Source organism: Chaetodon auriga, chromosome 19, assembly GCF_051107435.1.
Source record: "Chaetodon auriga isolate fChaAug3 chromosome 19, fChaAug3.hap1, whole genome shotgun sequence".
Lineage (NCBI taxonomy): Eukaryota > Metazoa > Chordata > Actinopteri > Chaetodontiformes > Chaetodontidae > Chaetodon > Chaetodon auriga.
Genome location: NC_135092.1, coordinates 5,628,612 through 5,653,464, shown reverse-complemented (window position 1 = coordinate 5,653,464; position 24,853 = coordinate 5,628,612). Strand labels below are relative to the sequence as shown.

The 24,853-nt window shown below is 42.4% G+C and overlaps 1 protein-coding gene across 1 annotated transcript in view; it reads left to right on the top strand.

Moving 5' to 3' along the window:
• The window catches only part of npr2 (natriuretic peptide receptor 2), a 52,618-nt gene that overhangs the window by 16,693 nt on the left and 11,072 nt on the right, over positions 1-24,853 (top strand). The window contains exons 6-15 of the mRNA XM_076758518.1: positions 757-892; positions 2,620-2,704; positions 8,347-8,467; positions 9,678-9,752; positions 10,798-10,875; positions 13,918-14,022; positions 16,516-16,587; positions 17,406-17,565; positions 17,647-17,802; positions 19,776-19,944. Coding sequence (XP_076614633.1) covers positions 757-892; positions 2,620-2,704; positions 8,347-8,467; positions 9,678-9,752; positions 10,798-10,875; positions 13,918-14,022; positions 16,516-16,587; positions 17,406-17,565; positions 17,647-17,802; positions 19,776-19,944 — 1,157 coding nt within the window. The remainder of the gene's footprint in view (positions 1-756; positions 893-2,619; positions 2,705-8,346; positions 8,468-9,677; positions 9,753-10,797; positions 10,876-13,917; positions 14,023-16,515; positions 16,588-17,405; positions 17,566-17,646; positions 17,803-19,775; positions 19,945-24,853) is intronic.

Below are 24,853 nucleotides of genomic sequence, written 5' to 3'. Positions count from 1 at the left end.
CTCTATAAGAGCCGCCATTGTTTTCTCTGAACGGTCGCTTTTCTCACTGTCATCACACTGAAACACCTGTAGCTGCCAGTTGTTCCTCACAGGTAGCTGATTAGGCCAAACGGCTGTTGCTCAACAGCAAGATGGATTCTCGGCTCTCGTGATCCTGTGTGATCTTGTGAATCCAGCTGCCTTGCAGGGTAGGCCAGAGCTAGCGTGGCTAAAAATACAGTAGAAAAGCGTGTGGGTGGATATGGATAAGGGCGAAAGCAGTGGATACAGAGTCATATGGCATGTGCTGCTACACTAAAATTAGTATTTAGTATATATTATTGTTTTTCATTCCAATAACAAATGAATGGATGTTTAATTTTGAGTTCTAATAGCAAGTACTGTAGTTAATGCTTGTTTATCTTAAAATATGGACAGTAAAGCAGGCACAGTGCCAAGATTTCACTTTTGCACTGGACAAAGTAATGGTGGCTTGGCCTTTTAATGACGGAAGTAATAATATTTGTCTTCCTTTGATGGTTTCCAACTGGTAGTCTGACTAAAACAGGAAGGACAGATATCATGCTGTGCAGGCGACTAGCATGTCGGGTTGATGATGGCACTTTGTAAGTCATTTTCTAAAAGGTGACACCTGCGTTCTGCTGACAAATGATTAACAATGTTAATCAATATTGTCCATAACTATACGATATAATGCATGAAAGAAAATTTGCTATTTTCATCCATTTAAATGAGCATTTTCCTCTGTGTTTGCAGCTTGTTGCATACTACAATGGAACCACCAAAGAGATCATTTGGTCCCAGACAGAGAAGATCCACTGGCCCAATGGGGGCCCACCGCTGGATAACCCCCCCTGCGTGTTTTCCACAGACGACCCCTCCTGCAATGATGGTATGACAACTCTGCTGCATAAAAAGAATTCTGACAATCAAGTTCATGTACAGCACTGATTTATTCCACGCTTAGTGACAGGTTTTTTCTCTCGACTGAGACTGAGATCAAGAGTCAATCATCAGATGGATATTACAGTGCATTAATGCTCTGTTTATATTATCCGTGTCATCTCTTCGGGGCCTGTGGTATTTGCATCAATGCTGTTATTAGAAATATGCTCTTTTTCTTGAGTTTCATCCCAAACATTCCCCTCAGTGAAGTAAAAGGAAAATGTAGTGTATTATTTGCTGGAAATGGTCTTTGTTGTATGAACAGAGTGACAGTTTCAGAGGGAAATGTCACAGATCATAAACCGAAGAGGAAAACCACTGCAATTATAAATGCATTTGGTGTGAACGAGGGATAATGAGTGGAGGAGCAATAAATCCGACTCCGTCCCAAATCTGAAGCTATCTGCAAATAATTTGCAGAGTTGTCGCCTTCTCCAGTGTCACGTACAGAACCAGGGACAATGAGTACTCAGGAATTTGATGAAACATATTGGTGATTAACAGCTTGACAATATGTCCGTACACAGAAAGCACAACGACAACAACGTCTCAGCTACTGAGTACCATGAGCTTTCTTAAAGAGGAGGACATCAGTGAAAATTACTGTTGGCATAAATAAGCAAGTAGTAGGTTACAGTATTCTGCCATTTTTTTCACTCAAACGTCACAAAAACAAATTTAAAAAAGCAGACAGATCATGTTATTGCGTGCATTGTCTTCCTCTGGTGTTATGTCACCGTGGGGTTGCCAGGTTTGATGCCATCATGTACAGAAAACAGATCTATGCTCACTCCTCCGAAACCATGAATTGTCCTTTTACCTTTCTGTTTGTGTGTGGTTTTATGATAGAGATATATGTGCTGAAAAAAATTAGCAAATGTTAGCATGCTAATATGTATGTTCTTCATTAGATGAAGAACATACTAAATGTTGTCTGCTGATCATCAACATGTTGGCATTTTCATTGTAGTCATGTTAGCGTGCTAACATTAACAGTTAGCTCAAAGCATCGCTGTGTCTGATTGGCCTTTAGTGAAGCAAGCATGGCCGTGGACTCTGGGTTCACTTTGGTTGGAGGCAGGCAAGCTGTTTCCCTCTGCCTCCAGTCTTTTCGCTAAGCTAGGCTAAACATCCTGACTCCAGCTGTGTAAATACTGCAGTTGATATCAGTCTTATAATCATTCTTGAAATGAACACAAACACCATCCATGATATTGTCATGTGTTGTCCTCTGGGAAAATGGTCTGTTTTCTGACTGTTTTTTCTATGTCACTTTCCCAAATTGTACACATTTAACTTTGAACAAAACCATAAATCAGCAACTAAGTTCAAAATCTACAGTTTACTGTTTGATGAATACCGTGAAGTGAAACATCTTCTGGTGCCGATTCATGTTAGAAATCATTTTTCCTTCATGATGAGCATCAGCTTGTCCTGTGATTCACAGCAGGTGGTATAAAGAGTGTCCGTGAGGGTTTTAAATATCTGTCAGTGCTGTGTAATTGTGTGAAATTGTTGCTGGTGTTACGTGAATGCAGTGAAGCTGCAGGAAGTCACAGCTGTGTTTTCCACAGCACAGTGCTGTTTTTTTTTTCTCTTTTCAAAGATATGAATGTGGACATCTGTTGAACATGTGAGAGGCCACTGAGTGCTGAATGCTTCTCCTGTTTCCAGGTCATCTGCCAGTTCTCGGTATTGTAGCTGTGGGCTCTGGCTTAGCGCTCATCATTTTCGGTATCTCCAGCTTCCTCATTTACAGGTGAGTTTGATCGCACCGTGCCGACGCCTCCCGTCTGCACTGCTTTTAGCTCAAACAGTAGAAATGCAGGGGTGATTTTTTTTTTTTTTTTCCATTCCTCTCACATGAAGAAAAAGAGAGAGACATGTTTGAAACAGGATTTGTGGGTCGTGCTGCTATAGGTGCCCGTGTGGTATTTACACAGTTGTTGCCACGGCAACAGCTCAGCAGGTGACGGTGTTAAAGCAGCGGTGATGTGTGCTTAAGCTGCCGAGTGAGCTCATGCACGGGCCCCAAACAGCCCTTATCTCACTTCATGATCATTAGCGTGTTCATTAGGTTTGTTTTCTTTGCGCTGGATTAAAGCTAAATGCCACCCGTTTTAATAATTCACACACGGCTGGTGCCGTCTGTAAAATCTCAGTCAAAGGGGAAGTTTGTGCTTCTCTCAAGGGATTACGTGTTTGTGTGTCGCCTGTCGGAAGTCTTTTGGCTTTTAACATCCTGTTAGACGAATGCGAAGATGTCTGAACAAACATTTACACAGCAAAGGTCTCAATCTTATGAAGTCGTTTTGGCCTCTAAGTGAGTCCGAGAAGTCTTTTTTTTTAAAACAATAGAAAAAAATCTTCCTCTGTGGTCAGCGGTGTTATTCCGTTGGCCCCTCATAGATACCAGCAGTCACATGTTCAGATTCTTGAAACGAGAGGGACCTGACGCTTCCTCCCTTTTCCCTCGTTAAGTTTTTTTTTTTTTTTTTGGGAAGGGGGATTTTTTTCCTTATCCAAACCGATGGTCTGAGCATATGGTCTGTGCCATGTGCTGTAAAGATTGTAAAGCCCTTTGAGGCAAATTTGTGATTTTGGGTGGTAATAATTGAATTTACTTGACGTGGCCATGGCTACAAACACGTCTTCTGTGTTGTTTCTGGGAATTTGGGGATTTTATCATCATGTTTATGTCCTACAATTACAAATCTATCCATCTGTCTGTCTGTCTGTCTGTCTGTCTGTCTCTCTGTCTGTCTGTATTTATATATCAATATCTCTATATATCTATGTCAATCTATAGATATGTAGATATGTGACGAAGTCATTGAGTGTTTTGGTGTGGGGTCAAACATTTTCTTGTGTGTTGGTGGTGGGGGAGTGGTGGGGTGGAGGCCGTGGCTGGAGGAATTTGCACCCATGACCTCAGTATTTCTAAAATCCTTGCTCTGCTACACATGAGTTTTATTTGAAACAAGTTAAAATAATCTTACTGTTTTCTGTAGATTTTTTTCATTTGTTTCAAGAAAACACTGTTTAGAAATGGAACGGACGGCATGTCATTAGTTGTTTAAATGAGTGTTTGCGGTAATGGTCGCCCCTGTGCAGCTGTGTGTGCTGCCTGCCACTTTTTAGACAGTCACAATGCGTACAGTATATGCTACAAGTGCTTGCACAGAAAGTTAATCATGCATGCCCTTAGCAATCAAGCAACTGGAAAATTCTGGGTGATATCAGGGGTAAAATCTGCATGAATGAGAAAATTGAATGTTTCTATTTTTCCCTTCCTCAAGGGTGTCATTACATAGAGCGTTAATTGTGTTCACGACTAATAAACACTACGATTTTAATGTAAAAAGGAGCTGATTCACACGTATGCCACGACCCAACTCCAACTAACAAATCACACCGGTAGTCTGATCACTTTTCTAATAATGACTATTAACACAAACAAGTGTTAATCACCAGCCAATCAGAATGGAATTTAATCAGAGGAATGGTGGAAGAAAGACGGAGGAGCAGCTATCCACTTGAGGTAATTCCACTGAACCTGAATCTGAGTTGATCTTGTTCGATACCAATAAGTAGCAGATAATTGGAGGCAGATTGTGCACTTCATTCTGAAAACATTTACATCTTCTTCTGTCTTCTCTTTTTCTTTCCAGCTCACAGTTCAGCAAGCACAGCATGGATTTCCTAACTAGCTAGCTAGTTTTCCTGCACTCTTGGCCAGTAAGTTTTGTGAAATATGCTCTTCTTTCCCTGGAGCTCTTTAAAAAGAAAAAAAAAATGGAATCTAAGTGTAACCTTTGGTGATTTATGGACACAAGTATCTATTTCTGCTATGGACCAACCCAGCAGGGAAACTCTGAAGCATTTTTGGTCCTGACCCACAGTTTTGCACTCTCTGCTCCAGTCCAGCTGTATTTAGATTCATCATTTACATAAATGATAGTTTTATATATCTAAAGCTATTTTGCACAGACCTCAACATGTTGTCCTTTATTGGATTTTGAGTCGACTTCATGGCCCCAAGGCCGTGAAGCTAAAAATGTTGAAGTAAAAAGCATAGAATACATCATCAGGAGACGTTCAGTGTCTCAGTGTGATGGCTCTGTTTGATAGTAAAGGCTAACAAATCACTTCCTGTTTTTGCAGACACCAGTGGAGCTATGCTGATGGACAGAGAGGCAGATGGCAGAGCTGTTTACAGCCGTCTGAAAGATCATCGAGCTGCTGAGAGGCCTCCATGTTCAGTACTTGACCTACAAAAACACCACTAAAATGTCTAAAACACTTTGGAGCTTAGTCATTGAAAGTAGTTATTCTCAGATCAATCAGTCAACAGCCCAGAGTTTCTCAACCTCGGGGTCATTTAATGTACACAGGGGGTTGCAATTTATAAGACTGATATATGAATATTTATTTTTAATAAATGAAAATATATGATCGTTTCTATCCGTGATGTATTTGATGCTGCTGTTTGATTTTAATACATGTAACAAAAGATTTTATAGTCAGATAAATTAAATTTATAATTGTGGGAATTTCCAGATTTAAATCCAGTTCACAGACAGGGAAGGTTAGGAAACCCCAGGTGAGTCTGTAATAGCATGAGGAAATTGTTGAAATGATTGTTTTGTATAAGAAATGGCTGGTTGGGTGGTAATAGGTTGCTCTTCTGATGTGATACAACTGTTGAAGTGTAACATACACAATAGTCAAATTTGGTGAATATGGAATTTAATAAAAAGCCTATATATTAAATTGTCTGTTTCTTTGTATTGCTTTCTGGTAAAACATGGGGTCTGCAACACTTTTGAATGTCCTAATATGTACTTAGGCCTCAAATTCAGCCTTCAGTCTGAGTAAAGCGCTGGTACAATATTTTTGAAACACGCTGATTTTGGTGAGGATCTGGCGGTTTATTAAACTTTTTCTTAAGAATGTTTCAGTCTAGAAAACAGACCAAATGACTTGCGAGGACAGAAATATTTTTGCAGCGTTCATGTCACTGATGTCAACTTTTCATGGAGCGTTTGTTAAATGTTGTACAGCAGTTTTAACCAGGTGGTCAGCTGCTCTCAGTTGATCTTGGAGTCTGCTGTGCAGCAGCAGTGTGAGGGGATGTTAAGCAGAGCAGCAGTGGCTCTGTTGTTTTAATAGAGGGGTTGGTCCAGCAGAGGTATTCACATATGGGACTTATGAAACAATAGGCCCAGTGTGGAGCCCCACACTTGCCCCTCTGGCTGCCAGAGGTCTCTAAACGAGGCTCCTTAAATAGAAAAATACCTGCTTTTTTTTTTTTTTTTTTGGGCCGGTGGTGGGTGGGGCTGGAGGGCACCGGTGCTTTAATGGTGTTTCCTGCCTTCAAAATGGTTTCTCATAAGCACTGGAGTATTTGTAGACACAAACAAGCACCAGGATCGTCTTTAGGTTTTTGGACTGTCCGACTGCATCATTTGTCCTGGTGAAAAAGAATCTGATTTGAGGCCAACTGGGATGGTTCGAGGAAAGGCTAAAACACGGTGATATGCAAACGCTGCAATAATTTCCTGCAGCCATCTGGAAGTGTTTTACACCTTTGAGTTTGGGTTGGAATGTATGGGCCCTGCTCGTTTTTCATTTCTAAGTGTTTCAAACTGAATAATGAATTTCCTCCTCTGTCCCAAACAACAATTAAAAAAAGCCTCTCATTTGCTTGAATCTGAACTAACAGTTTTATTTTTTAAGGGTCTTTGCTGTAAATCTTCAAGTGTCAAGAAACAGCAGCTCATCTTGAGATTTGCCCCAGATGTGCTGATTTGCTGGAATGCAGCGTTCATGCCACAGAGGACTCTTTCCCTCTGTGGTGCTCAGTGATTGCCAGTCAGACTGATGCTCAAAAATAATATTGAAAACATGTCAAAAATATAACTGACATGGAAATGGATGGATGAATTAATCTGGTTAAAACAGGATAGAGTATACACTGAATGGGCCGAATGAGATACTGGAATAAGTACCAGAACAGTTTTCCTTGAAATGCTAACATAATGTAACATAACCCATTTTATCCAAACTCATTCTAACCTAACATAATGATGGTAATACCGTAATATAACATGACCTAACCTACGCTAACATGCCACAATAATAACTTGAAATATAGCACAATGCAAGCATAGCCTATCCTATCCTAAGAAACCAAAGATGAGGTAACGTAACATGAGCTAACCTAGTGTAATGTATTGTCAGGTACCATGACTTCATCTATATCATTGAATACTGACTCCTGTTAAAGTGATGCAAGTTTTTTGTTATTTGTAAAATCTTTGTGAGAGCATGGTGGGAATTAGTTACTGTTTGATAATGACCGTTTGATTACAACCGAGTGATGAACATACGCATAAGTATGTTGATAAGCATGGTGCATGATGCATTGCATGCAAAGAACCCTCATTTTTTTACAGTTTCTCAGTTGGGAGTTATTTTTGTACCAGCGTTAGTCCTGAGATGAGGTTAAAACATCTGAGTTTGCTCTCAGTGAGTTTGCTAAAAATAAAGAGCGTGGGAGGTAGAATTGAAGTGGACTCTAATCTTCATCATTGTTTTTCACTAAAGAAAAGACCTATGAGTCATCAGAGCAAGTGTCCATCGCTTTACCTTCGTCTAAAGCAGAAGAACGGAGGCTTCCTCTGGAGTTTGAACTCAAATACAGTGCATGCAGGGGATGCAGGAACCTCAGTTTGATCAGTTTAGGGCATGTTTAGCATTCAGTCAGCTCTTCATCTCATGTCACACTAGGGCCAAAAATAATGAGTGGTTGAATGTTGATTGGACAATATTTCTACTTACATAAAGTTACTGATTAAAAATCTGCTGATTTCTCTAAAATCCAGTCTGGGTGTTTACTCTGTGATGTTGTTGCACATCTCAGCATGTGTGTGAAAGAAAGAGCCCTTTGTCCAGGACGGTAAAAAAAAAAAAAAAGCTCAGTCAGTGGCGCATATGGACCAGTGACGTTAAAATCTACTAAAAGGCAAACACACAAGACTGCGGGCATCAACGCACGTGCATCGCTGCATGCTGCCATTGGACGTGAAGCATTCAGTCAGATCTGAGACCGCTATCTCAGGAAATACCAGCAGCACAAATGGAGATCAAACCTAACTGCGCAAATGGGGCAATTAGCTCTTTGTTTAAGGCGACTTGCTAGATTAAATCTCTATTGTTTTAAATGTCATTATTAAGATGAAACCATGAGTCAACAGACCACCTGGCCTCTGACAGATTCTTTATTATTTAGTCTACTTGACCGCAGCAACCCAAAGCCATTCCACTTGATGGGAGATAGTTCCTCTGCTGTTTGTGCCGTCCCTGTTGATTTCACCACCTGGTTTTTGCTCTTTGCAGGAAACTGAAGCTGGAGAAGGAGCTGGCTGGAATGCTGTGGAGGATTCGGTGGGAGGACCTTCAGTTCGAGAGCCCCAATAAATACCACAAACGAGCCGGCAGTCGGCTCACCCTCTCACAGGTAGACGATCATCTCAAACTACGCTGTTGTGAGCAGATTTATGTGTTTGCCCTGTCAGGCAAGATCTGATTAAAATGTGCAGGTGAGGTGACAGACGCACCAAACCGCCTCATGGCTTCTGAGGGTTAAAAACTTAATGCTACACCCACATGATCTCATATTACAGCTGGCAGCCCTGAACATTTCTTCAGAATTCTGAGCTTTATATCACCTTTTTTTTTCCGTCAGTGTTGCTGGCACAGCCTCCAATGTGTGATTAACAAGTTGTTGTTCTTCTGGCAGCGTGCGTTGCCATGTCTGCCAGTGGGAAAGACTCGATGCTCAGTGCGCCGCTCTCATTCATGCACGACTGATTATCGGTCTCGAGATGCCACCGTTGTAAAATTGGACCCACCAGGAATCGAAAATGCTAATTTGACATGTTTGAAGTTTCGAGCTGCGCCCTGTGTACACACTGTGCGCTTTGTGTTAAAATGCTTTTCTTAGAAAAAAGCAGATCTGCAGCCCTGAGAGAGTCCAAATCCTTTGTTAGTTTACACATTCCTGAAAGCTTTCCCAGTGGTTTATTGAAGGTGGCTGGGTTTGCGGTGGCAGACGCATATTAAATGATTGTTAAAATAAGCCCTCGTCTGGCCCCGCTCCCTACATATATAATACCTCATCACGTTCTTTCAGTATCAGGTTGTGTTGTCTGAGGGCTAATGCATCTCCTTTGGGTTGTGTTTCATCCCACATGTGCGAGCGTTCATGAGAAGCACATGCGCACACCTTTTTCATTACTGGTTTTTGGTCCAATTGCTGTGTGTGGAAAACACAGTCATTTTCCAGACCGATGTATTTTCCACTGTGCCATGTGTTGCCAATATTTGCATTCTATACAAATGCGTAGTCGACTGTGCTGGCTGTCTGTATGCAGCGCGCCCACTTGATTTTTATTCACTCTGTGTGCACTGCAGACATTTGCCCAAGGACTCGAGTTGGTGTTAGAAAAACTGAAAACACTTTATTTTCACAAACGTAAGAGAGAGGCATTTTCATGTTGCACGGAGTATTATGAGAAAGTCAGTGGATGAACCCTCTTTGAAGCCATGTTGCAGTGAAGTGGAAGCACAGTCTTAATCCTCAGCTCTAATCTACACACTGCTAACTGACTTTTTTTTTTTTTTTTTTCCCTCACCTCCCTTCTCACTACTCCTTTCCACCTTCTCAGAGAGGCTCCAGCTATGGCTCCTTGATAACTGCCCATGGAAAATATCAGCTATTTGCAAAAACGGGCTATTTTAAGGTAAGGCTTAGTGAGTTCTGACATTTTCAACTCCTGCGCACTCCTTTCCCACCCACACATGTGCACACTCGCGGAGAAAGCCGGAGAGCTGGAGAGGAGAGAGAAAGAGAGAGTGTGGGCGAATTTAGGTAGTTGGTTTGAGCTGCAGAATGCGTCAGTTTTCTTCTTCTTCTCTCTCTTTTTTTTTTTTTTTTCTTTGTTTCTACACTCCCGCCTCGCAGTCTGGACATGGCCATCAACTTGTTGCTGCGGTTAATTTATCCGTTTAAGGTGGAGGAGGTTTGAGGAAATGTGACAAAAAAGAGCCCTCTGAGTAATGAGATAGCTGTCTTTGTTTTTAGCTGTAAATGCTGATGTCACGGTTACAGCTTGAACGCCTCATAGATCACTGGAGGTACTGATGCACTTCTCAAATTCAATGCAGGCCAGAGGTGATTAAATCTGACACCAAAGCTGAAACAGAGACAACCTGCAAATCCGGGGAAAATAACCACTGAAATGAAGAGTTCTTGTCTCAGTGAGAAGCCAAATATATGTCCTTCTTCAACAGACGGCCGTCATCAGCTCCTGCGCTGTACATTTCATTTAGGCTGAGAGTTAAAGCTCACACATGAAGTGGCGGCTGTGTTTCCTAATTTCTACAACAGCATTTTATCTCCAGTCTGTCACAGCTGTGGCTCAGAGATATTCACCTCGCTCTCTTCGTTTACTGATCCTCACATATCAAAGCGACAGATACAATTCCTCTTCTGCAGCAGACTGAAATAGGTCCCAAATGTACAGTACCTGTAGGCTATACTGCAACATGCTGTTCTGTCCTCTGAATGCCGCTTGATTTCTTCTCATTTTCACGGTCCTTGTTTGTACTTTTTCCAGTATCAGCATGTTGATGTTTGTTCTGCCTCATTTACATCGAGACCAAAGTGCATCCTTGTTGGTCTTTTCTGTCTTCGTGTTATAAATAGCAGCGTATAAACTGAACTCTGCATCGCTGTCGTCCCTCAGTCTGCATTCATTGCTCTGTCTCTCCTCGTGCCGCACACAGGGGAACCTGGTGGCCATCAAGCATGTCAACAAGAAGAGGATAGAGCTGACCAGACAAGTTTTACTGGAGCTCAAACATGTAAGTGTTCATTAAATGTCCTATGATTTTTTTTTATCCTTTTGCAAAGTGGGTTGATTATTGTGTATTTATTAAGTCAGATCATTTTCCATTTATACAACCAAAAATCACAAATGTGTCAAGATGCATGCAAGATTCTCCCCTTAAACCAATAATTTGTGTATTTAAAAGTGGGCAAAAATGAGTTCTTGCAGTGTATTGTTTTCAGTCACCAGTATATTGAGCACTTAGTGAAAAGGCACTAAATCGTCTGCAATAGGTCCAAAATGCAGCTGCAAGGTTTATCTGGAGCTAAGACAAAAGAACACATTACCCCAATTTTACTCTCCCTTCACTGGCTTCCAATTACAGCACTTAGGGAATGCATTTCAAAATTCTTCATTAGGAGTTAAATGGATTGGCTCCACGCTATATTTCTGGCGTCCTAAACCTCTGCTGCACCAGGACGCACACTAATGTCAGCAGAGCGTGTTCTTCTCACAATTCCTGAGTCTCGATTTGCTGCCAAGGATGAATATATGTTTTCTATAATGGCACCTAAACTACTGTTCACAATCCACACTGCGATATTTACTTTGGAATGTTTCTTTTAAATTTTCGTTTTATGTGTCTTTTCAGTGTATAATTTTATTTCTTTCTCTCTCTTGTGTTCTTTGTTTAACTGCTTTGTAAATATGCTGAGAAAGGTTCAAATGAAGTTATCATATTATTGTTAGTAGCATTCAACGGGCCGAACTTCCCACTTGTATAAGAGAAACATTAATATCTAACGGGCAGACTGCTGATACATTTGCTTTCTTAAAACTGCAATAATCACTATTCTTCATCGCAACATCAGATCACATGACGAGCAGGCAGATGTCTTCAATGACAACGCTCTAAAAAAAATCACTGTACTCTACCTGCCAGCTCCAAACTGCAGACAGACGATGTTAGCGTCTAGCTGGTGAATAAAGTGATCATGTTTGTGTTTTCATCTTCATCAAAAAATCATCTAATGCAGGTTTAAGTATAATATCAGTTGGCTTGTCAGTCAAATTTGGTCCGCATCAACGAATTTTGGCAACTAAAGGCCAGACTGTTTTGCAGTTTGTATATTCGTGGTCCCCAGAGTCTGATCTTTTTGGTCAGTGCGCCACCTTTCCTCTAGTGCCACAAAAACATTGAAATTTCTTCTTACACAAAGGACATATTAGCATATAATGGGAAGGATGCAATGGAATTTTTTGAGCTCACTCCTGCACACCTGAACCCCGAACTTTCTTTTAATGACCTCATGACTTTGCTCTAATTTCACCCACGGGACAAAATTTCTATTTTTAGCTCCACTTCTAGTATTTTACCAAAAACAGTAAAGTATTTTTTTTTTTTTGCTCTGTCCAACTCTTTCATATTCTGGGGGTGTGGTGCCTCTATTCTGCCAGCAGTTTCACTTTTAGTCTTTTTTACTTCAGAAGAGGAATCCAGAATTCTTGCGTGTGGCCATGAAATCCATCTGAGAGACCGTTGGCTTGTGCTGTTGTTTCAGTGGCCTCAGTGTGAAGACAGCCATGCACTGAGGCCTAATATTGGCACAGAATACCTTCTGTGACTCAGCTGGACAGTAAAAGCTTCATTTACATTTTTTGGCTCTGGCTCCTCATTAGCACGTTCACTGCAGGATGTTGCTTGTTAAAGAGCTAAAGTCCTTAAACTGTCTGCTCAACGTCGTCAACAGAAGCCGTTGATGAAAAGGTCCCTTTGGATGGGAAATATTTACAAGCGAGCAATAAGTACGCTGAAGGAGAAAAAAAAATCCACACAATTTATGTGGTTTAGTGATGGAAACACAGTGTGGCACAGGGAAACCCATAACTCGGAAATTACATGGGTGCTCATGAACAAGATGGATGCTCGTGCGGAAGATTTTTGGCCTTTTCTTCACTTTTAACATCTCCAGCTCTCCTTAGTCAGTCTCTCTCTGTCTCAGCTCTGTATTTTTGGTCCTCGTTCGTGGGAGTTGCAGGCCGTTGGAGGAGAGCAGTTTGGGCTTCTCGGATGCCTCTGTGGCCTCTCGGTCAGTCAGCAGGCACACATGGGAGAGAGGCTGCTGTCTGAGCTGGCAGCTTCTCAGACACCCCGGGGGCCTGATCGGCTGTCAAACCTCAGCTCATGAAAAAGCCAACCAGATGGGGGAAGAGACAGGCCTGCCAGTGGAAACTTAACCACTTGTCTTCCAGCGCTCCGTCGACCCCTCTCCTCCTCCCCCCGTGGTGGTTCTCTGCCCGCCCCTCCCCAGAGTGCAGCAGGGAAAATTATATAGGCCAAAGGGTAGGCTAACATCCCCGGAGCCGTGAAACAGGAACGACTAACTCCCTGGTTTTGGTGTGAGAGCGGCTGTCACTCACTGTGCTGAAAGAAGAAAAGCACACTGTTGAAATTATGAACACCGTTTTTGAAGTTTCAGTCTGGCTGCAGAAAGATTTTCTTTCTTCTCAGCACTGCTTCTGTCAGCACTCATCTGGGTCGGAATGAAGGCGCAAGGAGGACGTCCATGTAGCTTGTTTCTCATGAAGGGAATCTGTCAAAAAATGTCCTGGTCCCTCCTAATCACTTAACGACAAACAGCTCTCCATGCTTTTCCATACTGTTAATTTTGCACGTTTCTGAACACATGTTTTAGAGCAGCGACACACCTTCTGCCTGCTCCGCTCTGATATTCCTGCTCATACATCCTCTCAACACCTCAGCCTTTTTTTTTTTCATCATCCTTAGCACACAGGCTCATTCATAAGCTCCAAGGGCAATTTATGCACATGCACATGTTTCAACTGGGTGCCCTGAGGAGGAATGCGTCTCAACGCGTAGAAAAGGACCCCGTGCCAACTAGCCGACTGCAAATAGACTATTTTGATGAACTGCTGGCAACGTTATTCTCAAAACTTTGTGCATAAATGAACCGTCAGTCCTCTCCCCCGGCCTCTGTTTCCATGGGGTTTGGGAATGTGATGTTTGGAAAGAGTTCCACTCACAGTTGCTGTGTGTTTGTGTGGTTATTTTCAGATGAGAGACGTTCAGTTCAACCATCTAACCAGGTTCATCGGAGCCTGCATTGACCCTCCCAACATCTGCATCGTAACGGAGTACTGCCCCAGAGGCAGCCTGCAGGTAATGTCTCCAGCTCCTATACTTTTACACATTACCACTGCACTGCTGCAGAAAGGCACGACAGATGACTTTAGATCAGTGTAAAATTGCCAAAATTCTGCTCCTTCAAGTCCCCCTCCACTCAAAAATGTGTGTGCAGCATGACTCTCAAAGGCTGTTTTCACACACATCTGCTGAATGGGGGGAGTTTCTCTTTAAGACGTGAATACAAGAGCAGGATTCAGTGACATCACAAGTTTGCAAACCAATTATGGTCCAGTGTGCAATTTGCACAAGTGTGATGTGTAAACTGCAGGTCACATCCACTGAGAATGGACTCTTCAGTGAAGGAGGAGACATCTCGAGTCCAGTAGTAAAACCTTTGACATGAAAAATAGCTGCAATGTTTCAATGAGGGAGAAAGAGTAGATGTAGGTTTGAGAATTTTCAGAAAGATAATTTCACTTTTTTGTGGAAACACTATATGAGACACAAAAATTATTATTCATAACCATATTTTCAAAATGTCTGGGGACGATCTTTAATATTAATCAGGTGATATTTGATTCTCAAATCATTCTTTCCTCATAAAATGAACTGTTTTACAAGCAAGCTAAGTGCCTCCAGAGAGTCACACCTCTGCACAGTCCTTGGCATGGATCTTTTGACAGAAGCAGAATTTCTGCATCAACAGAAAATTAAAGGAATAGTTTGACATTTTGTGATAGACACTCACTTTCTTGCTGAGACTTAGATGAGAAGATTGAACAACCATGAATTTGCATTTCTGTGGTGCTGGAGCTTAAGACCATTTAGCTTAGCTTAGCATAAAGACTGGAAGCAAGGGGAAACAGCTAGCCTGGTTCAAAAATCTGCCATAGAGTGCCCCTAAACCTCAAATACACACACATCGTGTTTGTTTAATGTGTGTAAAAAGGCAGCACAGTGGTTTACTGGAGTCGACACAGAAGTCAGGAAGTCACTGCAGCTGTCCACTGGTCACCAAGAAATATTCTTTATATTATTATGAAGTGGATTTCTTTGGGTTAGGGACTGCTGGTTGAACAAAACAAGCCATTTGAAGATGTCAGCTTGGGCTCAGCAAACTTCTGATTGGCATGCTATTTTCCACGCCATGTTTTTTACGTTCAAGAAGTTCATGAAATATAGGCAAAAGGGTTAAATTTCACTGAAATCTGTTGACGGCTAACAAACAGAAAATCACAAGTGAAAACAAAACCTGCTTTGCTGACGTAATAACTTCAGTACTGACAATGCTGCTCACTGATGGGCTTTTCTTGCCGAGCACCGTGAGAGTAAACAGTGTTCGCATGTGCAGCCTTTTCAGCTATTCCTGGAAGTGTTTGTATCGAGCTCTGCCCACTGCGCTCTACAGGACCAGGCGAAATCCCCTTATTTAGTCCACCGTGAGCGCACAGTATGTGGTGAGCTCACCTTCGCCGTATTTCTGTCTTTGTTTTAGACTCAGTCGTTGCTTTGTGTCTTTTTTTTTTTTTTTATTCCAATGACGAATGATGCTTTCAATGAACTTGTTCCTGGCCTGCACTCTGCGTTCCCGACACTCCAGCGGCTTCTTAAAATGGACAAGCTGGAAGATGATGGGAAACTCTTCATCAGTCACCCTTGTAGAGAAGGACTTTTCTGTAAAACTCAGATACTGCAGCGTGGACTAATTGTGATTGGTTGCGATTGTGATTGGTCCAAATATTTTTTCTTGCACACACACACACACACACACACACGCACACACACGCACACACACGTGTAGACGCACACAACCACTCCAGACAGTTGCAAAGCAGACAAGTGCTATGTCACATGGAGAGGCTACCCATGCAACTCCCACCATTACTTAAGTCAACTAGCTATTCTAAGAACAGTTTGCGTATATATGACTGAGAAGCATTCATGTACTACTGGAAAAAAAAGAGCACAAATTGAAAAAACCTTGTGCTGCAATCTGTGTGCCGCTGCCGATGCTGCACCGTCTGGCACTCAAATGTGAAAATGGGGCCTTGTCACTTTTACCCAAAAGGGGAAAAGCGCTACCAAAATCACGCTTGTGGCCAAAAATAGAGCTAACATTGAGAATGAGCGGAAAAACTGAAGGGAGTTAGTACTATTCTTGGTCCTAATGCGCGCTAGCACGGGCCCCTGACAGCTTCTGGGCCCCGGTGCAGCTGCACCTGTTGCACCGATGTTTATGCCAGTGCACAGATAGCTGCGAGTGATGTGATGTGGCTGGAGGTCAAAGCTGGATGTCGATTCCAGTAACTGGCTGGCTGCAGGGCCTTTGAGGGTTATTCATTAACATCCTGCAGGGCTAAATTTATGACCCTGAGGATGAAAAAGAATATATTTTATCTGGACTGGAGGCATTTCAGTATTTAGTCCCAAAGTAAACAAAGATAAAGCGGAAGTGAGGCGAAGTTTTCACGTCTGTCAAAGTTTTCTGCTCCATGTTTGATTTGGTTTTGTTTTGTTTTTTTTCAGGACATTTTGGAGAATGAGAGCATCAACCTGGACTGGATGTTCCGCTACTCCCTGATCAATGACATAGTGAAGGTAAGTGGAGGCCACTGAAAGAGCGGTAAACAAAAAAACAGAAATCGAAGGCAGGATTGAAACGTCGATTTATTTGATGTCTTCACATAAATGTTGTCAAAGAGGTCATTTTCAATGTTATGTTAGATGCTTTGTGTGCCTAAGAGACACAGAAAAAAATGCTTCTGTTGCCATGGTTTCACATGGAGAGTTTGTGAAAGAGTGAGTGAGGCAGAGAAAGAGAGCGAGCTTGACCAACACACAAAAATGGATTTTTGGCACAGTGCAGTGGATGAAACCACAGTAAATATTGCTGCTTTATAGTGTAAAGTAGGACAGAAACATAATCATGAACTTCGCTGAAATTTCCCTCCATCTTAATCAAAAGTAATCACAGACGTACTTTGGGAGATTATTTTTAATCCTTCCTAACAAAGACCTTTTTGTCAGAGTGGTCTCTTGGACGCACTCGATATTGAACTGCACGCATGACGAAGCGCTCTGGCTAAAATTCTCCACACAGATAGCAGCGCTCTGCAGAGAAGAGGCGCTGATGAAGCTTTGAGGGACATTTGACTCACCGTTTCCACAAGATATTAAACATAAGTACATTGAGTACCCGCGATCCCCCTCCCAGAAGAATTAACAGTAATTTCACAGACTGCCGTCCTTGAAACGCAGCCTCTTTGCAAAACCTTCAGCATACATCCACTTGTCGACGTGTATTATTTCCATATGTCTGGAAATGTGTGTTTGCATGTATGATTTACTGTAGAGGGGAAAAAAAAGAGAGAGCGAGAGCACCCCTTAATGCTTGACTTCACGCTCCTCTCCTCCAGGGAATGAACTATCTTCACAACAGCTACATTGGCTGCCATGGAAATCTGAAGTCATCTAATTGCGTGGTGGACAGTCGGTTTGTTTTGAAAATCACGGATTATGGCTTGGCCAGCTTCCGCTCGTCCTGCGAAAACGATGACTCGCACGCACTCTACGCAAGTAAGTCCAGTTCGTTTATTGTGTCGCAGCGCTGAATCCTCAATCAGCTCCCGTTGTGTCTGACTGCCGGTGGTTTTTCAGAGAAGCTCTGGACGGCTCCTGAGCTGCTCATATACGACCGCCATCCTCCTCAAGGGACTCAGAAGGGTGATGTGTACAGCTTTGGCATCATACTGCAGGAAATAGCCCTGAGGAATGGACCTTTCTATGTGGAAGGCATGGACCTCAGCCCCAAAGGTAAACACAACTGTCTTTTATGGGCCTCAGCTGACCGCTGGGATCCTTTAAATCAGCAAGCAGGCAGCAAACTAACATGTAAGACATGAATACTGACCAGGATCAGATCAGGACAAACAACGTGTGTCACTTGCCATATCTCTGTGACATTATAAAGCTTCTATACAAGACACTAGTCTGAGAAACATTTCTGAAGTTTAGTTGACATGGACAGAAAAGACGGAAGTTTCCAGAGTAGGAACTTCATTCAGGGACATTTCAAAGCTGACCTTTGAAAGGTCAGACCACTCTACGGTGGCCCTGCAGCTCCGTACTCAAACAAAGGAACACATGTTGGCCAGATGTCAAAGACAGGTGGAGTCACAAGAACCAACACATCTCATATCTGGTAGATCGCTCTTGAGAAACACCTCAAACAAAGCACAGAAAGGGAAAATGAAGTACAAGAGTACAAAAAAAACAAACTATAGAATGTAAAAATAAATCAGTAGCTATGCGTTGTATGGCCTGAGGAAGTGTGAGCAGTTGTTGCATGTTGGTTTAAAAATTTTTATTCACGTATGATCTTGAAAACTAGATATTTTATTTACTTATCCCATATTAATACCATTTAGTGCCAATGAGAAAACAACCCAAGCAAAACGTATCAGTGTACAACAAGACGCAGGCAGCTTCGACAGCCACAAGGCAGCGATGCAACAATAACAGGTTTTCTTTACGTTGGCAGGATGAACCTCAAAAGCATCAACAGAGGAAAAAACAGACGGATAAACAGTAGCTCATGATAGCGAAGTGGCCTCCTGCCAACATGAGATCACTCTTGTGAAAATGATATCTTTGGTCAACAGCCTTCCTGAGAGATCTCTTGCCTTGCGGTAGCTCTCGCTCACTGGAAAACTCCACCACGTTACTGTTATCTTCTTACGTCAGCTAAGCGTAAAAAAAAAAAATCTGCGCTTAATCACTGCTCACATGTTGGCTCTTCAGCTTCCTGCACACATGTTGCGGTTTGACCAGTTTCTTCTACTTTTACCTCCACCGCTGCTTCTGCTTAGCGACACCAGGAAAAACCTCTGAAGCGATCGAAGATCAGGAGTTCAACTTTTACGCATCCAGAGTGGATGCGTAAAACCCTCCCGGGGCACATCCTCCATGTGATGACTTTCATTGGCTTTTTATTCATAATCGCACACGATGGTGATTGTACAAGTGCCTGATACTCCTCCATTTACAGGCTGAGAGCAGTGAAAGCTGCCACCTGCTCTCTAGTGTCTGAATGTGTTCAATCCAGAGCTGCAAATGTAATTTTATGCTTTAAAATGATTAGAATCTTCTAATTACTTTTATGGGTATTTCATCATGATGCTAATAACAGAGAGGAGAGGATGTTAGGAAGGATGTCTCTTACAAACTTTTAAATTCATGTGATTATTGGATCAAAGAGGAGAAATCAGCAACAAGAGTTGATCAGCAGTGCCATCTACATGAAGGCTCACTCAGCAGAAAGAGCACGTGAACTACAGAACTATCAAAAGAATATCAGTATTCCTGAAAACTGTAACGCAGGGTCGGAAGATCACACAATCACTTAATGCAGCTTAAAGAACAGGAGGGAGGCTTTAGTAACGCTGCAGTGGCACTGTGAGATCAGTAAGGAGGTATTAAAAATGTACAGGTGGTGGCAGAATATCAGAAAGACCTGAGACCTGTTTCAGTTAAGTTTTTCCTCAACAGAAGTTGCTTTGAGATTTGTTAAATGCAGTGTTTTGTTGTTCTTTTATATTGTAAGGTGTTTCTGTTATTTTGTCAACCCAGCGTACGCACATTTTTTACAGTGGTGTTCAGCTGCACATAGTCCCACTGAACAGAACGCCATGTGAAGTGAGCCTGATGATTATAACAGCCTGACACAAACACACACACACACACACATTTCCATCTGGAGAACACACTCTGTCCTCTCTCCGCCGCAGAGATCGTACAGAAGGTGAGGAACGGTCAGAAGCCCTACTTTCGGCCCACCACGGACAACAGATGCCACTCGGAGGAGCTGACCATCCTGATGGAGGGCTGCTGGGCCGAGGACCCGACCGAGAGGCCCGACTTTGGCCACATCAAGATCTACGTGGCCAAACTCAACAAGTGAGACTCGCACTTTACTTCTCTTCATGGCCCAATCCTTAAAAAGTCCCTTCACTGAAATTACAAAAAGCAACCTCAGGAATCTCGAACACAAATATCCCATGAACAAATCTGCATAGCCTCGATGCGACTGGAGGTAAGTGAGAAAATAGATTTTTGCCATTTGACGGTTGAAGCAGAGCAGCTGGAGGACATCAGAGGGAAAACCAGAAAATGTTTTCTTCATAAAATATGGTCCAGTTGCACCAACATCAACGACATAGTTGGTGGTGTATGACGTAGTTCACTTCTCAAGGGACATTGTACCCAAGTTCCATTGCGCAAGAGCAGGCGTTCATGGCGCAGAGCGGGAAGGAAAGAACGTTCTCCCTATTAGAAGTCAGTGAACCATCGCAGTGATGTTGAAGCTGTTATTTTGAGGTAAGATAGTTGCATAATGTTGCTTTAAATGACTGAAGAATGAATTACAGCAAAACACAAGGAGCTGGAAGCACTCTTGATTAAATTAACTACACTTCCAGCCTTGTTTTCAAAGCGGAGATAATTTGACAAATTGAAATGGACGGAGGCCGTTCTTTCCCAGACTATCACTGTCTTCTCTGCCAACCTCGAGATCTGAACGCTGTGTTGAGAGCCCGACGTCCCTTTGACGGCCGTGCAAGTTGATACGTTTAAGAGATTCAAAAAGGCAAACGGGAAAAAAAGAATCATGCTCTGGAAATCACCAAGACAATTTCAGATAAAAGGCTGCTTGTGATTCCTGACAAGCAGCTCCAGACAGGAAGTGCTCTTTACTGCCTTTCCATCTATGAGTGTGTGTGTGTGTGTTTGTGTAAGAAAGGGTAGTGTGTGAGTCCATGTTTCTGGTATTGTTTTCAATGATCCTATGAATCATTCATATGCATATTTTTGGTTCGGAGTTTTGTGTTGACCCAGGAATGGAGGAACATGTTTTCCCTTGAGTAGGACAGCTCTGTCAGAAAGAGTTAGTGTGTGAAGCATCCCTGCTGACATTAAGTGACATTATAGAGCACACACACACACACACACACACACACACACACACACACACACACACACACACAGAACACACCCCGAAGTACACAATTTCTAGCACATTTTTGCATTTGAACTAGAGGCTGGTAGGAACTGTATGGGAAAGTCGACCATATTAGTATACTATATGTACAGATAAGCATTAGCAAGTTGTCACTTTCAGTTTTATCTGGTTTTATGAAAACTTTTTCGGAATCGGGCTTGTAAGATGAAAATAATCAAGTGAAGTCGTACACTACAGAAGCTTGGTGCTTTCAGTCAACACATCCTCATCCAAGGTCATCAAGTACTGCCGCCGCTTTGTCACACTCCTCTGTATCCCATGGACAAGGTGTCCTTTAGAGTCTGTGTGCGACCTGCAAAGCCTTCCTACAAGAAAGCCTTTCTACCACAAGTTTAATGTTGAAACACTCGCAGTTGTGAAGGGGTCATGGTTTGGTTTCGGTTTAGGCATCAAGAATACTTGGTTAGGTGTAGGAAAAGTGTATTAATATGGATCCCTCTGCTTTTCTTGGCAAAGCCTGCCCTATGTGCCTCTGAATGGCTTACCCTGATATTCTCCATCAACCTTAACCACTCTCACTCCTCATGCCTAAACTGAACCAACCCAACCAACGGAGGGCAACCAGTCAGAGGCAGAATAGGCCAAGCCTTGCCAAGAAAAGCAGTGGTATCCATAATAACGCAGAAAAAACACTGACTTTAGGTTTCACACGGGAAACAAACCCTGGTCTCTTGAGCTCCACCCACCTAAGGTCACTCTTTTGAACAGCTGGTATGACCATCTAATATTGGCACGGATGAGTTTACACTGGAGATAGCTGAAAGCCTGCTTCATCTCTTACAGACGCTCAAGGTTAGTGAGTCTGTATGAGACGCTGAGGAGCCAAACAGAATGTCAGCATTTGATCACCTGTGAATGATTCACCAAAGAAAATAACGGAGACCTTATCTCATAATTATGACTCACTGTCTCATAAGAACGAGAAAAGATGTCAGAAATATGAGAAAAGGTCTCAGAATCACTAGAATACATTTTCATAATTATGAAATCTTTCCCCGTGAGATCTTTTGTAATTATGAGATAAGGAAGTCATCATTGAGATAAGGTCTACAGCTTTTTCCTTCAGTAAATACACTGTGCTGCTGTAGGACACAACCGCACGGATCACACATTACAAATGCATTGTGGGACTAAGTGGCTTTCAAACGCACAGAACTGTACATATAAGCTCCTGATAAATTTCAAATGCTCAGTTCTGATTGGTGCACAGAAGTAGGTGACATCACTTTGTCCAAATTGAGACATCAGTGAGGAGAACACAGAGAAAAACAGAAATACAGAAATCTCTCATATGAAATTACCAAAACTGCTTTAACTTTGGAAGAAAATACTGTGTTCATGTAGGACCCCATCACTCAGGGCCTTAAAAATTCTTGCAAGATCCCAGAGGTTTTCAAAAAGGAAATATGCAGAAAATTGCGCACAAAGAGATGTGGAAAATTTCAATTGGATATACTGATGCAGCCATAAAAAAACATGGCGCCTTGGGTCTGAATGCTTCACTTAATAAAAGCACATATAGCTCCAATAAATGTTGGAACAAGTGGATACGGAAATACACATGTGTGACATTGCTGTACATGCAATTCCACATGTTATGTTATAAAGGCATTACAGGGTATATTTCAGGGTAAAGTGAGGGCTGAGGAGGTAATGCAGGCTGAATGCAGATTCAAGCTGCCAGAGGTTTTAATGTTCTGCCTGCCAGCCGCGGTCGACCTTTCTGTCCTGTGAGTTTTGACATGGAGATGGAGACACGGGTCATGGTTCATTATACTGAATGGCAACTTGGAAGCTTTCTGCTCCTGGTGTGGTCATGCGTGTGGTATCTAGCTGAGTTTGGATGGAATTACACTTGTATGTCACAGGGTGTAGCCGTCCTGCCGTAGGTGCCTCTGGTGAAGCAGCTGATCGACAGTGCAGTGCTGAATTTCACCTGTCGTAACCACTGGACGGATGTGTCATACATGGTCAGCCCACAGCGTGCTACTGTGTTTGCATTCTTCATTTCATTTTGTGATACTGAGCGATAAGTGTAAATCCAGCTTTAGCCATGCATGGTCACAGATTACAGCTAATGCACCAGTGATGCTTCCTGTCTGCCTTTCATACCTGCTCCAACTAGTTACAGTATTCAATATTCTAATTATTATTTATCATTTTAAAGGACTTGCTGTTGACTTTAAGGGCCATTAACAAGTGATCCATCATCGTGAAGATTCCACTGCCTTTATAAATTTAGTCAAAGTACCTTTTGTGAGCATGAAACCGCTCTGATGTCAGATATTTGAGAGCTTGATGCTACACGCCGCTGCATTCATGGGCTACATTGTTATGCAATCCAAAGCTGCATTTCTTTGTGTAATCCTGTACTGTGTAATGACTGCTGAGCCTTGAACATCGAGGACTGACAATATCTATGTGATGAGAAGGATACTGTGAACTGTCATTTTATGCATTGAAAGGTTGCAGTTCTCAGTTGATCTGTGGATTCCAGACCATCCTTTTACCTCAGCAACAAGAAGAGTTCAAGAAGTTCAGAGCAGTTACTGCACAGAAATGCTTTAAGATGCAGTAATAATTGGCCAACATGGACAACAAAAATAGTAACTGCTTAGAAGATACATCAAAATTTCACTCTGATGGGCAGAAATGTAAAGTACATATCATATGTTCAGTGTACAACACTACAAATCCACATGTTGATTTGATGGAGGAGCAAGCTAAAAGCAGGTGCTTTGGGGAATCTATAAACAGATCTGTGCCCGGTGTTTCCCTCAGCCTGACCTCTCCTCTGTGAGCTCTGATGAGCCCGGTGATGTATGTCTTTCCATTTGCAGCAGAGAGCTCGACATGATTGACATCCTCAGGAGCACTCAAGGCTGCTCTTGACAGCCGCACGCTAAGCCCCTCCTCTCGTGTGTGAGGCCCCTCGTCACAGAGGCCTGTGCCTTAATGCAGTGTTTGCCGGTTATTTTCATTAGGTAAATGTATGTTGTTGACATGACGTGATGGATGGGCTGTTATTTTTGGTGCTTGTGTATGAGCTTTGGCTTGAAGGGCGCCGTAACAAGAGGGGTGTTCAGCAGTAAACGTGTGTAACACAGAGGGAGCTGACACTTCGCTCACCGTGAGTACTCGACCTCTCCACACCGACATCAAGTCTCCCTCTGTTCGCCATCACTGCTTATGCTGCAGAAAGGATTCATTTCACTTTCTGTTCAGCACTGAATTGTTTCTAAACTGTTTTTGCTGAAGCAACTGGCAACTGGCACATCAGTCCACAAATCTGAGGAGAATGGAACTTCTTAAAGCATGTTTGCCACTATGTAAACAAGAAAGCACTCAGAACGCGCGTACCTCTGCCAAGACTGCACAGCGGTCTGCATTGTGTTTTAAATAGTACAGAATGTTTTTAATTTTTAATCAGCTAGTCTGGATCCACATCCACATCAAAAATACACAGTGACAGACAAACATGCTGACTTGCTGATGACAGCCGTGATCTCCTGAAACTGCGTAAATCCTGTTTGGCTTTGTGCAGTTACTTCAGTTGGTCTAAATGCATCAAGTTGCTGTAGGGTTTCATACGTGGACGTGTCATCTACATTTGCTTGCAGTTGCTGCATGTGTCAGTAATTTTCTAATAATTTCATACGAAGTTTCCTGGAAATAATTTGATACAAACTACAGGGAAAAAATCCAGAGACAGTTACTGGAGTTTGGCCAGTTGTGTTGTGCGTTAGAGCAGTTGATGAGATCCAGACAGACTTCCATCTCTGTTGACTT